We start from the raw sequence: 13,884 nt of genomic DNA, 5'->3' as shown, positions 1-13,884 counted from the left end.
AACGAGACTCTGCTGCTATCACGTGTGACGCATCACCTTTTGGGGTTGGGGCAATTCTGGCCCACGTGTTACCAAACGGAGCAGAAGCCCCCATCGCGTTTTTTTTTGCGAACCTTAGCTAAAGCTGAACGAAATTATAGTCAGCTGGACAAAGAAGCTTTAGCTATTGTTGCTGCAGTTAAAAGATTTCACGAATATGTTTATGGCCGTACATTTACAATAATCACTGATCATAAACCGCTACTGGGGATCATTGCGGGTAATAAACCAACTCCGTATATATTGTCCCCCAGAATGACCCGTTGGTCTGAATTCCTGGCGGCCTACAACTACACTTTGCAGCACCACCCGGGGAAATCGATTCTCCACGCCGATGCATTGAGCAGAACACCGCTTCCAGACACTGTTGTGGATCCAGCCCCAACCCTCTCAACACTACAGATTGAAACTCTACAGGCACCACCCTTGACGGCTAGAGACATTGCTTTTGAAACGAAACGTGACCCAGTCCTGCAACACATACTACGCTGGGTTGAACGGGGGTGGCCGACGGACCAAATTGCACCTGAATGGGCGCCCTTCAAAGCCCGCCAAACCGAGCTGTTTACCCAAAAAGGCTGTATCTTGTGGGGCGATCGAGTCGTAATCCCTGCCAAATTGCAACAGACTGTGCTGGCCGTATTGCATGAGGGACATCCGGGCATTGTGCGGATGAAATCACTCGCACGCAGCTACGCTTGATGGCCGGGAATCGACAAAAGAATCGAGGCCTGGGTCGCTACGTGCCAACGCTGCCAGGAAGTCAGCAACGCCCCACCTAAAGCAAGCCCAACCGAATGGGAAACACCGAGGGGACCGTGGTCCCGTATTCATATTGACTTTGCGGGGCCTACCAAAGGTCACACTTTCCTGATTACTGTCGACGCCTATTCCAACTGGCTCGAGATTCATCGAATGCACACAACTACAAACGACTCAGTTATTAATAAATTAAACAGACTATTTGCCACGCACGGGTTTCCGGACCTGTTGGTCTCGGACAACGGCCCGCAGTTCACTGCATTGCCCTTTGAACAATATCTGGCTGATCGGGGCATCCGCCATGCGCTGACCTCGCCCGCGCACCCTGCGGCGAATGGACGTGCAGAACGCATGGTACAATTTGTGAAAAAGACCCTGCATAAAATGGAATTTGGCAACATCGACGAGAAAATCAATCGAATCCTCTTATTGCAGCACATCACGCCCGGCAGCGTGACCAACAAAACACCCGCTGAACTTCTTATGGGGCGGAAAATACGATCGCACCTTGACCGGCTCCACCCCGCTTTCGCACCAGAAAAACCTGTCGGCTCCAGCAGCAAATGCTGGGAATTTAAGGTAGGCGATTTAATCTTTGCCAAAAACTTTTCTGGCGACCCGTTATGGATACCCGCAACTGTTACCCACCTCACCGGACCTAGATCTTACCGCCTGCTAACAGACGATGGGAGGGTGTGGAAACGCCACATAGACCAACTCCGATCGAGATTATCACCCAGCGGCCATGACTTCCCCAGTTCAACAACTCAAGGGGAGGGAGTATCGAGGGAATTGACTTTGATACAACTAATAGCGGGTCAATGGGAGCCCTACAGCCCAGCGAAGCACCGGAACGTGAAGCGGGGAGGGAGTTGATGTCTTCAGGGAACTTTAATACAGGGGAAAACGAACTGCAAAACCCCGAAGAAACACGCAGTAGCAGAGACATCCACAGTGAATGCAGCACGGAATCGCCGTGCAGCGAAATAGAACTTAACAATGGTCATCCAAACGCTCCACCGGAACCAGACGTTGGACAAAACCCGGTGGAGCCTCGGAAATCATCCAGGCAGACCAAACGGCCTGCCTATCTTGAGGATTTTATCACAGCTCCCCTCAAACGGAACCCAAGGGGGAGGGGTGTTGTGAATCAATAAAAGTGAATAACCTAAATGCAAATGAGGGGTTGAAAACCTGCACACCTGATTGGTCCTTATACAACAACTTGGGATTGGGCCAGAACCGGTCCCTGATTGGTCACTTTTGGGACTGTCCTTATTGGTCAGTAGTTGGAACCTGTTGCGCATTTTCATTGGTTAATAAGGCAGCAGCTAACCCTATAAAAGGGTTACTGCTGCCCATAGCATTGCTCTGTTCCATTCTGATTCCTGTTATTATTAAAGAGTTGAAGTCACTGGTCAGATGTCTGGTCTCCTTATTCTCCAAACTTAACAATATGCTACAGCTACACAATCAGGACACCATTATGTGGCTTTGAATAGAATAGAGGTTGGAGAAAGATTGTCAATGGGGACAGCAAATTTCACACCAATAGAGCTTTCTGCTTATTCAAATACGAATGTATAGCATTTTAAGTCAAAACTGGGAAAGATCTTTACTCTCAGAAAAGCATACATAAGATTGCAGCCAGAATTTCTTAAAACATCCCCTACAAAGGAATTAAAAATATTTCAAAACATTTCATATTTTTTGTTTCTGGGCAGTCAAAAGGAATAGATATCACTTTGATAGATCTGTTATAGTTACAATCAAAAATTATATTAAGTGCTGTTGTTTGGAATCATCGAGGTCTTCTAGAGGGTGAAAAAGACTAAAAAAGGTTGAGAAGGGAAATAAAGGGTCAGCTATCCTAGACTTAATTCTTACTAACAGATGACATGATAGAAGCAGTCGTGGAACTTTGAGGGAGAGTGACCATGTTATATTGAGATTCAATATAAAGTAGACACAAGCAATAGAACAAAATCAGACTTGTGTCTTAGACTTTAAGAGAGCTGACTTCAATAAACTTAGAGGGAGGTTGGGGAAGATTTTATGGATGAAAATCTTAAAGGGTAAAACAACTCAAGAAGCTTGGGAGACTCTGAAAAATGAGATTATAAAAGCCCAGTTCAGCACAATACCACTGAAAAGGAAAAATAAGAGATCCAAGAAACCAGCATGGCTGTATAAAGGACTGTGTAAAATTGAAAGACAAAAAGGACATGTATAAAAAATAGAAAGAGGAACACATAGCTAAGGCAGCATATACAAATCTGCAAAGATAAAGTCAGGAATGCTAAGGCTCATAATAAATTAAGACCTGAAACAAATGTCAAAAATAATAAGCCTTTGATTAGATGTTTGAAGGGCATGGTCTGAGGACATCTGGTTGCAGGCTTGAATCTAAACAGGAATAGAAACTGAGTGGGAAACCCCAATGTACCCTTGTGAGTTCCATGGTGGAAGGATGGCCAAATGTAAATGCACTCAGTAAAATAATATAATACATAACTTAAAACAAAAGCTATTGTCAAATTTACCAAAAGGGTTTTTTAAATTGAGCTAATTCTAATGCAAACAAAATAAAGTCACTTGGTTCAAGCCTGGCAGGTGAGATTTTGGTGCTCTTCTTACTTGGACATATAGATAGTTCTCCATAAGTACAATGATAAAATAGGTATTTATTGAAAATCCAGCAAAAAGAACTATTATACCAAGAACTGGGATTTTGCGGCATCAGTCTTTAAGAAAATGCCATTGTGTATAGCTTCTATTTAAGAAACAAATACAAGTATTGCTGGTCTTTCATTTAAGTTCACACCAACATAAAGGGGCCCAGAGTGCAATTCACAAAACTCAAAGGCTTCAGGACTTCCCTTTTACAAAAAAAAAAAAAAAAAAAACACCATTTCCTTACATACTGAACTTCAGATCCAACCTCACAGAAATACTAGAAAAAATATATAGACACCACCACTGCCTTGAAGTATTAAAACATGCTAGTTAGAGACTCACAGATTAATGGTTTTCACTTGTGTAACAGATCATTCAAACCACATTCAAAAATCCTCCCCAAACTGAAAGGCTGCAATTTGGTGCAACTTCACAAGCGCACAGCACAAAACTGCTGACAAAAATATAGCTAACATAAAATCAGAAAGCTGGATGGGGACGCAGGGTATCATTTATTTCAAGGGTGGGGAATCTGAGGCCCTCCAGATGCTGTTGAAATGCAACTCCCAGATACCCTCACTATTGGTCATGTTAGCTGGAGCTGCCAAGAGTTCTAATTCAGAAACATCTGGTAAGCCAAATCCTACTCTTCTTATAGGCAGAGAAATCATTCAGTGATTACAATTATTTGGAATAGGTAGTGTCAACACTTGTCAATAAAATCATAGCAAAATACAGAGAGAGAGAGAGAGAGACAGACAGACAGACACACAGACAGAGAGACAGACACACAGACAGAGACAGCAGCTCTCTTTGTCTGGGATCACGACTATAACATAAACATGGAACAAAATGCATTTCATTTAAGGAATGGCAGATAGCCGCAAAATGTAGAATACAGGTAAACCTCAGGTTATGATAGTAATCGGTAATTTCATGATGGCTCTCTAGAATTGATTTCCAGCACAATGGTAGAATAAAAAAACATAGAAATACTACCAAGAATGTTTAGAATGCAGTTCCTGGTCAAATTAACTACAGCCCGTACTTGAAAATTTAACTTAATAAAATTGTGTTTCAAGGGCAAGATGACGATTTTCACTGTTTTGTAAACTGATAGATACTCTCAAGGATACAAAAATTATTCCCTTCCTTAACCTCTAAGACAAAGCTAGCCTTCCATTTTGTCAGTAATATTATCATTATATATGTGCTATCACTTACCACGATTAAAGCTGTTTTGTTTATGTTTGCTTTGTAACACAAAGTATAAAAAGATATATAAATTGTATGTCTTTGCTTACTTATATATAGAAATTCCGATACATGATCTGATCAATGACAGGCATAAATTCATTAAGTTTCTAACCAGTATTTTTCTAACAGAATATGCTCCTAATAATGTGTGAAGAATTAAAAAAATAACATAGAGAATAGCAAAGTGAATTGTGCCTGTGCAGCCTCTTTGTGATCCTAGAGGGCCCTCTAGCTTTCCTCTAGAGGAATTCTGCAAGATGAAATGACACTAGAAGATGCCCAAAGCACCACAGGAGGAAGACAAAAAGCAAACCTTATCAAGCACAGGTAAAAACCTTTATTAAGGCTTACAATAAGAATGGCAAAACAGGCTATTTCTTCATTTTTACCATTCTCATAGCTGGCAACCAGCAACTCTGTTTTGGGAGGCTATGTCTCTTCTTGGCAAAGAGAGAAAGACTGGGGAAACCCTTGCAGGAATACTAGGTGGACTACTTACTCTATTGATAAAGTTAATCAGATCCAGACAGGCTGATCAGTTAGAACTGACTTGAGGCATGATCTTGTTCAATTATTGGTAAGAGTTTCACCTGATTGGTCCTGAGGAAATGGGCAGCATTTTTGGGACTGTGATTTCTGCCACCTGTGCTTTAGATCCATGTCTCTCCTAGCCTCTCGGGAAGTGATGCATGCTTGGATACAAGATATGGTAAACTCCTCTTTGGAGGAGAAGATGTTTGCATTTAAAGAGGGGGTTGACTGTCTCCTTCCTAAGAAGCCGTCCTTGGATCCAACAGTTCAGAATGATTTCTTTCCAATCTCCATCCTTCTCTTTTTAGATTGGTTGTTTCACAACTTCAAAGGGCCCTGAAGAAAGCAAATTTTCTGGATTCTTTCTAGTCAAACTTCAGGCATGTCAAGTATTCATTCTATGTATTCCAAGACAGATAAAATAAGATATTATAAACACAAACAAAAGCTATTCTTCCTCAGATAAATATGGTTATAGTTTTAAACCTGGAGCTAACAATGGATTCTGGGGCTATTAGCTTTCTTTTGGATAGATATCTGCAATATGTCTGCAAATGAATTCCTACATTGGAAACTATATTTGTGCTATTTTATATATCAAACCAGATCTCAGTACATTTTGTCCTGGGAGAATCAACTCTCCTTTCTCCATGAACCTCTTCTGCAGCTCATATGTATATTTATCGTGAAACTTTTTAAAGAAACTAATCCTAACAGAGAGCCAGCATTGTTGCCAAATAAAATATTTATTTTTTTCCAGTTTAATTTTGTAAATCAATCTTATAGCCAATATCAAAAAAGTTTGCTGATTTATACTACTCCTATAATTATGAAGCTTAAATACAGTATAAAATAACCAAATGATAAGGAGCGAATTTGTCATCAAGCTACAACTACAGTGCCATCTTGTGGTGAATTAAAAAATTCCAGTAAAATATACTGTTGTTACCTTTTCATAATAAGAATCAATATTTTTTGTCAGTTAAGTAAGGATTCTATTTAAGCTTTATTGCACCAGAAAAAGAAATAGCATAATATTCAATAGAATATTGCTATTATGCAGAAAATAGGAGGAGGAAGGAGTATTAACCTCCTTGAGTTGTTTATAAAAATAATAAAGGTAGAAAATGAATGGGTGAGTGAATAAGTAAGTAAATATCACAAAGGGAAAAAATGGTGGGATTGAAGTTGTTCTGGAAGAGAGAAATAAGACCTGCAACAAAATGTTACACTCTATTTTCACATCAGCTAAAGTGCTCCTATTATGTACAAGTACTCCTCAACTTGCAGCCATTCAAGTGACTATTGGAAATTACAGCAACAATGAAAAAACAATGACTTACAACTAGTCTTCACATTTATGACCATGTAAAAATCCCCATGGTCACATGATCAAAACCCAGATGCTTGGCGGCTGGCATATATTTATGATGGCTGTAGTGTCCCAGGGTCATGTGATCGCCATTTGGAAGCTCCTCAGTCAGTTTTCAACAAACAAAGCTAATGGGGAAAGCAAAATTTACTTAATGACCATGTGACTCACTTAACAACTGCAGTGATTCTGTTAACTGTGAAAAAAAAGGAAATATGATTGTATGCCCACTCATCCAACAACTGCCTTACAGGCAACAGAAATTCCAGTCACAATTATGGTCATAAGTAAAGAATTATCTGTATTTCAGATAGCTATTACCTGTAGGATATATTTCTTTTCATTCATTTCATTCCCCAATGTATAAAATAAACATTCAATTTTCTGTGACTTTGGGAGCCTACTGAGTTATTTCCCAATGCATTATTTTGATGCATTAGTTTATACCCTTCAGATTTTTTTATGATAGCTTATATGTATGGGTTGGAGTAGACAGCTGTCTTTTTCAATATGTTTTAAGTACTTAACTGTTGACAAGTAATTCTTCAGTTAAATATCAGAGGAATGAGTCTATTCTTATTAAAGATCACTCTTGCTCAGAAGATACCTGGAATGGAGTTCCGTAATGGCAGTTTAGGTTTTACTTATCCTGGATTGCATTTGAAAGATCTGAATGGCAAAAAAAAAAAGAAAAATAATTATGGCAAAAAAAAGCAAGTGACAATTACAAACTGATTAGCAAATATGGTTCTTATACATTTATGGGGGTCTCTAAACTCTTTAATTCATCAATTTATTCATGAAATTTCAGATTGCTTACCAATCCATAATTATATGAAAAACCCTACTTTAATAGTACTACAAATAATAATAACATCCACCTTTGAAGGTTAATATTGATCATTTTGGAAAACCTTACTTTTTTATAAGGAAGGCATTAATCAACCAAACTGACACTGTATATAACTGACCGACTGAAACATTTTTATCCACTCTCCTCTGTTCCTAGGACCCCGCCTCTCCTTCAGCTCCGCCTCTTTCTTTCAATTTCCCCGCTCTCCTTTTTGCAGCCAACCAGAGGAAGCGACTCGGGACGACCAATCAAGGCCCTCTTTCACTCCTCCGCCAGGAAACGCACCTCCTCTCGCCTCCCATTGGCGCGTGCGCACTCGTCTGTACGCCGCCTCGGAGGTGTGAGCAGGTCGGGCCCGTCGATTGGTTGGCGCGTTTGTTTGGGGAGACCTTGGAGGCCTGGCTGGTCGCGCGGGGCCAGAACGTTAGAGCCTCCATGAACAGGTGTTGTCCACCTGTAGCCTCGGTTGTGAGGGGACTCCTCGGCTCCGTTTTTTTCTGCCTGACACGGACTATGAGCCTCCGTGGAAATCCGGCTGCCTATCTGTCGGGGGCCGCGGGCGGCAGCAGCAGCAGCGGAGCGGGCTCTGACGAAGGAGGGAGCGCCTTCTTCCTGCCCTCGACCTCCTCGCCGCGGCCGCGGCTGCTGCGGCTATCGGAGGTGCCGGGCGACGAGCCCTTCAAAGCCAACGACGCGCTGCTGCACCTGCCCCTTTCCGCCCCCGCGACGGGGCAGGCTCAGCATCACGTCGTCTACTTCCCGGGGGACGTGCAGGTAAAGGAGGCGGGCGCCGGAGGTCCGCAGCGGCTTTTCTTCGGATGCGCGAAGCCCGCGAGGAAGGAAACGCACCGCTTTGCACGCCACGCGTGGAGCCTGGGGGGGAGGGCACCGCGTGTTTCGTGGGTTGTCCGTTGGGACTCGTCTGTGGCTCAGCCGCACGTGCGAACGCAGACCCCGCGGGGCTCGGCGAGCAGCGAGGGAACGGCGCAGCCCCGATAGGTACGGCTGCGGCGCCTGGCTGTGAGCAACGATGCGGAGGAACAAGGCAACCCAAGATACGCCAATGGCCTGGAGTTGCTTTTGGGGTGCACGGACGCGGGGGTTTCTCCCTAGGACTTCTGTTGTAGCGTGACTTGTGCTTTGCTGGCAAAATTCAGGTCTCTGAATTAAAATTGAAAGGGAGGGGAATTTATATTGTTGGCCGGTGTTAAGTCGGGTGAGGGTCATCAGAAGAAACCGTGACCTCTTTTGTAGGCCACGATTGGCACTTAAAAATCTGCCATTTCAGAGTTTTATGGGCACACCGTTGTAGATGCTCCTGAAAGTGAAAATCAAGTCGAAACTCTTAAGGAATGTGCTGGATAAAAATCAGGTTTATTTGTTTTCTAATGGAGTCTGTAGATATCTTGCACAAATCTTGACTTGCACCAGTGATCTTGACCAACCATTGAGTTGCTCTAGGTTGTTTGTATCATTTTTAATCCAGAAAGGTTTTCCATGGTGGCCATTATTTATTCTTATTCCACAGTAAAAGAAATGAGGCTGTTGTCTCTGTGGTGGTTGTGGGGTTTTGTTTTGTTTTGGTGGCTAAATTGGTAGCAAGGAGAAAAATCATAGTTATTATAATTACAGCTCAGCAGAATGAATCAGGTTTAAGCCAGCTGAAATAAAACATATACAATACCTAGTTCAGAAAAGGTTAATAATGGAAGATTAAGGAACTTCATATTATTGTAGAGAAATCAGTGAGAGTTTCAGTTTTCTAAGATGCAAATTGAAATAGAAGATATTTGTCTCCATTTTTTAGGTTGGTGTTAAGGCAGGATGCTGCATATCTACCCAAATTCCAGAGTATTTTGTAACAAATGGAAGTGTTGGAAGATATCCTAAGTCATTTTAGCTTTAAAGGCTTTGATGGCATTTAACATCAATGGGCTGTAACTCAATCTTAGAAAGATGAAGCAGCTTCCAGAGACCAAGACTCTTTAGTTCTGGATGGGGTTATACAACCCCAGGCAGACTCATTGTGCAATCTGGAAATCCTCCTAGAGTCCTAGACTTACTGCTCCTGTTCAAAGAGCAGGTGGCAGTCATGGCTAAGAGCCTTTGCACATCTTCAGGTGATACACCAGGTGCACCCATTCTTGGATCAGAAGGCCCTGCTCACAGTAACTCACACCTTTGTAATTTCTCATTTAAACTAGTGCAACATGCTCGATGTGGGGCTGTCCCTGAAGGGCATTTGGAAACTTCAACTGGTCTAGAATGCGAATGGTAAATGGCACCTGTAACCCCATTTCTGCATGAGCTGCATTGATTACCAGTTTGTGTCTGGGGGCAATTCAGAGTGCTGGTTGTCACTTTTAAAGACCTCCATGGCTTGGGGCCAGATTATATGAGGGACCATCTTTTTCCAAGAGTCTCTACCCATCCAACTCTATCTAGCAGAATGGGCATGCTGCAGATCCCATCAGCCAAAGAGTATCAACTGGTGAGGACTAGATGACAGGTTTCTTCTGCAGTGGCCCCTGCTCTGTGGAACTTCCTCCCTTCGGAGATTAGAAAGTCCCCAACCCTGTTCTGGCTATGTTCCAAAGCCGGGGTACTGAAGATGTTAAGGGCCACGTTTCCTGGCTTTACTGCTAACACTACACTGGCCAAGTATCTCAGCTGCTATGTATATTCAATTTGCATGTTTTTATTATTTGATTGTTTGAAAATACTTTAGTGTTTTAGGTTTTGTTTTTTTACTTGTAAGCCACCCAGTCATTGAGAAATTGAATACATACATACATACATACATACATACATACATACATACATACATACTGTCAGAAAAAAAATCAGATAAGTTACAGTAGACTGGAATATCTTAAAAGGGACAGCTGTATTCATTTCAAATGCATGCATTCATCAAATTTTATTAGAATATGTGTTATTTCTACTCTGCATGTGACCTGCAGGTTTTTTTTCTAATAGTTTCCTCTAAAATAATGCCTTTATTTCATTTCAGAACTATCATGAAATTATGGCTTGTCATCCAGAGAACTTCCAGTGGAAACAATGGTGCTTAGAAAATGTTGCAATTATTCTTGGTCATCGTTTTCCAGGCAGTTACATTTGGATTATAAAATGTTCCCGTATGCATTTGCACAAGTTCAGCTGCTATGATAATTTTGTGGCAAGCAATTTATTTGGAGCACCTGAACATACTACTGACTTTGGAGCCTTCAGACACCTTCATGCCCTGCTAGTTAATGCATTTAAACTTGCTCAAAAAATTTTGGTGTCTCAGAAAAACATGCACGAGTTCAGCGACAATACAGAGGAAGTTTCTTGTGAATTACCTACTTTTGCAACTAGTAACGGTTGCCCAGCAGCAGACAAACACTGTGAACATGTTAGCAATTCTGCTATGAGCTTTAATGAGCCTTCTGCTATTGGTAGAAATTCATTCACATTAATAGGATTCAGTAAAGGTTGTGTTGTCTTGAATCAATTACTTCATGAACTGAAAGAAGCAAAAAAGGACAAGGATATAGATGATTTTATACAAAATATAAAAGCTATGTACTGGTTGGATGGCGGTCATTCTGGAGGAAGTAATACTTGGGTAACATACCCTCATGTGCTGAGAGAGTTTTCACAGACTGGAATTTCAGTTAGTGCTCATGTCACACCATATCAGGTATTTGATACAATGAGAACATGGATTGGAAAAGAGCACAAGAGATTTGTACAACTTCTTGAGGAATTTGGTGCAAATATAAATAGCCAACTTCATTTTGCTGATGAAGCACCTTCTTTGGAAAATCACTTCAAAGTGCATGAAGTATTTTGATATGTTAATAATGCCATTATACTGTATCTGCAAAATAGATCTTAAACTTCAAGTTTAATATTGTGTTTTGTTAACACTTGGAAGAGGAAATATTATATATGCCTTCTAAGATGAATTTGATGTGTCTACTGCTTGTAACTGAAGTCACCAGAAAGTTACAGCTTTTGATCTGAACAAGGCAATGATGAGAAAAACCAATTTAAGAGCAAAAAGAAAAAAAAACCTTAATTCAGATTAATGTTATAGGAGATTTTTCTAGAATTATAATGAGCAAAACTTTCAAGCATAGGTATAAAAATATCACCTTCAAATTCTTCTAATTTGATGAAATTTATGTTTTGTTTTTGAATAAAATCCTGTTATTTAGATGGGATAATTATTAGAATAGCAAAGCTACTCTAAACATTATTTAGTACTTTAGCACAAGCGATGCAGTAAATTGGTTATTTTGACAGTATTTATCTTCATTGCAATAAGTATATATTAACCTTGGGAATAAGGTGAATAACTACTGTACTGTTGTGCCAGAGATACCCTGCAATTTCTAACCATTGCAAGCATCTACAGATGTTGTATTTTTTTTGTTTTTTTTTCAGGGGCGGGCATTGGAAGAGAATTGAACAACTTTGTGTGTGTGAGACCAAAAATGTACACTCTCATGTGGTTCAACATTCCATATTAATGGTGAAAGCTTAACGCTCAATACAGTGTTGAGCTTTTGTAACTTGAGACTGTTAGAATTTTTATAACTGTAATTATTACTTTGCTGAATATAAAGCCATGTAATTAATTATATTAATACTGTAAGTTTTGCAAAAATGATAGTAGCATATAGTTATTATTTATAGCACAGGAACATCAAGCAGCATTCTCTTATAAAATGGGAATTATCACCAGTGTAAAACATTTTGATTTTCTGTAGTTAAAAATTAAAGTATTAATCCATCAGTGCAATTGATCAATACTTTTATATATTCTTTGAAAGCTAATTACTAGAAACCAGAACACTTTGGAGAATAGAGAATTCACCTGAATTTTAAATGATTTGTGAAAACAACAGGGTCCCTTAAAACAATTTCCCAATCTTTTCAGCTTTGCGGCCCTGGAGAGGGGGGATGGTTCTGCGCAGATGCGGTGTGTGTGCACGCACTTGCCTGCTGCTTGTCCAAGTGAGGATGTGCGCGCACACTCGCCCATCACTTTCTCTACCCAGTTCTGAAAGATAAGCTAAAATTATTGCTAGAAAAAACTTGTTAAAAGTCAAAGACTATGTCTAAATTGTTTTTGCTATAACAGAAAAGGTTTGATAATTTTCATAGAATATCCTCCTAACTACATTTTTCCATATTATTCCATTCTGTGTTTTGCAAGGAGGACACCCTTCAAAAGTAACTTTTTAAAATGGGATAGAAAGTTAAGGTAGAGGAATGAATACAAATGGAGATCCTTATTTGCGAGAGTAAGCACTGCCTGCTTACTATCCATTGTATAAGCCACACAGCTTTTGAACATGAGTAAGCTATAAAATTATTGTTTGGTTATAATCGGTGGAATTTAATGATATGCTTGTTCCGTGGAAGCCATTTTTCCTTCTCTGGTGTCGTGAGAGAGCTGTGAGAATAAGAAAGTTGTGGTTTGTTAGCAGTAGACCTTTAGCATAGACTTTGATGCCATCTCATACTATGTAAAGATGATGCAAGTTTATCACATCAGTATCAATGTGAAATGGCTATTTGTCCTGATCCAATAATTCGCTGTGGGTGAATTTGAGATATTGTACACTGACCCCTTTTTATTTATTCCCCTCACTTCAGCATTTCCAAAGGGATGTGCGCATGGAAGAGGGAAAGCTAGGATGTTAAGTAGGTCAAATCTCATAATGTTGTTTGTGCAGCCAAAATGCAGGGATTTTTGCTTTTCATACCTTCCAATGAGATTTTTCCTATTGTTGCAATTTGAAATCTATTCTGAAGCAATCTTCTTCATGTTTTAAAAATAAAATTCTGGTCATCTCCAAATTAGTCATTTAGTCCTCTCCAAATTAAAAGTCTACAACCAAAATATCCAGCTTTTACTAGACACTATTCACATATTGCTTCACAATAGAATTAGAAGATGCCAGAAGAATAGGTGAGTCTTACAGTATTCTGGAGAAATTAATTCAATCTACAATTAGGATATTATATCTATTTACTGAAATAATGTCTAGCAGTAAAGTGAGTTCTTCCATTTCCCAAATTCACTCTTGAAGATTGAGAAAGATTTGGGGCTGAAGAAAGAGGGAAATAATATATTGAATGCCTTCACTCATTAACTCTGTCACAGTGTAAGATATACTGAATTTTCTGTGCCAATATTTTCAATGTGAAATATTTACCTTTGAAAGCTGGCTTTATAAATTCATTTTATGTTTTTCTTACAGTAGATGCTGACATAAATTGAACTTTATTTTTCTGAATGGAGTTAAGATACTTTTGTTTCGATAGAGAATCAGAAGACAATTGGACAAAAAAATTGAAAGTGGTATCGTATTAAAGATAGCTTTCTTTAAAA

At 39.9% G+C, this 13,884-nt stretch overlaps 1 protein-coding gene and 1 long non-coding RNA gene across 2 annotated transcripts; one reads left to right on the top strand and one right to left on the bottom strand.

The window, feature by feature from the left end:
• Positions 1-4,390: 4,390 nt before the first annotated feature.
• LOC148133111 (uncharacterized) lies at positions 4,391-7,914 on the bottom strand. The gene is made up of 3 exons (XR_015746461.1): positions 7,776-7,914; positions 7,245-7,306; positions 4,391-5,663 (listed from the first exon to the last, which is right to left on the bottom strand). It is a non-coding gene; the product is annotated as an uncharacterized LOC148133111 (long non-coding RNA).
• On the top strand, positions 7,826-13,716 carry C1H2orf69 (chromosome 1 C2orf69 homolog). The gene is made up of 2 exons (XM_026667939.2): positions 7,826-8,264; positions 10,504-13,716. The coding sequence occupies exons 1-2, from the start codon at positions 7,926-7,928 to the stop codon at positions 11,329-11,331; spliced, it is 1,167 nt and encodes a 388-aa protein (XP_026523724.2). The 5' UTR covers positions 7,826-7,925; the 3' UTR covers positions 11,332-13,716.
• The last annotated feature ends 168 nt before the right edge of the window (positions 13,717-13,884 follow it).

This window comes from Notechis scutatus, chromosome 1 (genome assembly GCF_049901735.1).
Source record: "Notechis scutatus isolate UNSWTSFEM ecotype Mainland chromosome 1, rNotScu1.2, whole genome shotgun sequence".
Classification (NCBI taxonomy): domain Eukaryota; kingdom Metazoa; phylum Chordata; class Lepidosauria; order Squamata; family Elapidae; genus Notechis; species Notechis scutatus.
This window is presented reverse-complemented; position numbering and strand designations above follow the sequence as displayed.

Excerpts from the sequence above, each read along its gene's own strand:
- C1H2orf69 (XM_026667939.2), top strand. The coding sequence starts at position 7,926 with ATGAACAGGTGTTGTCCACCTGTAGCCTCGGTTGTGAGGGGACTCCTC. Across the intron at positions 8,265-10,503 it reads ACTTCCCGGGGGACGTGCAG|AACTATCATGAAATTATGGC; the intron begins GTAAAGGAGGCG and ends ATTTCATTTCAG.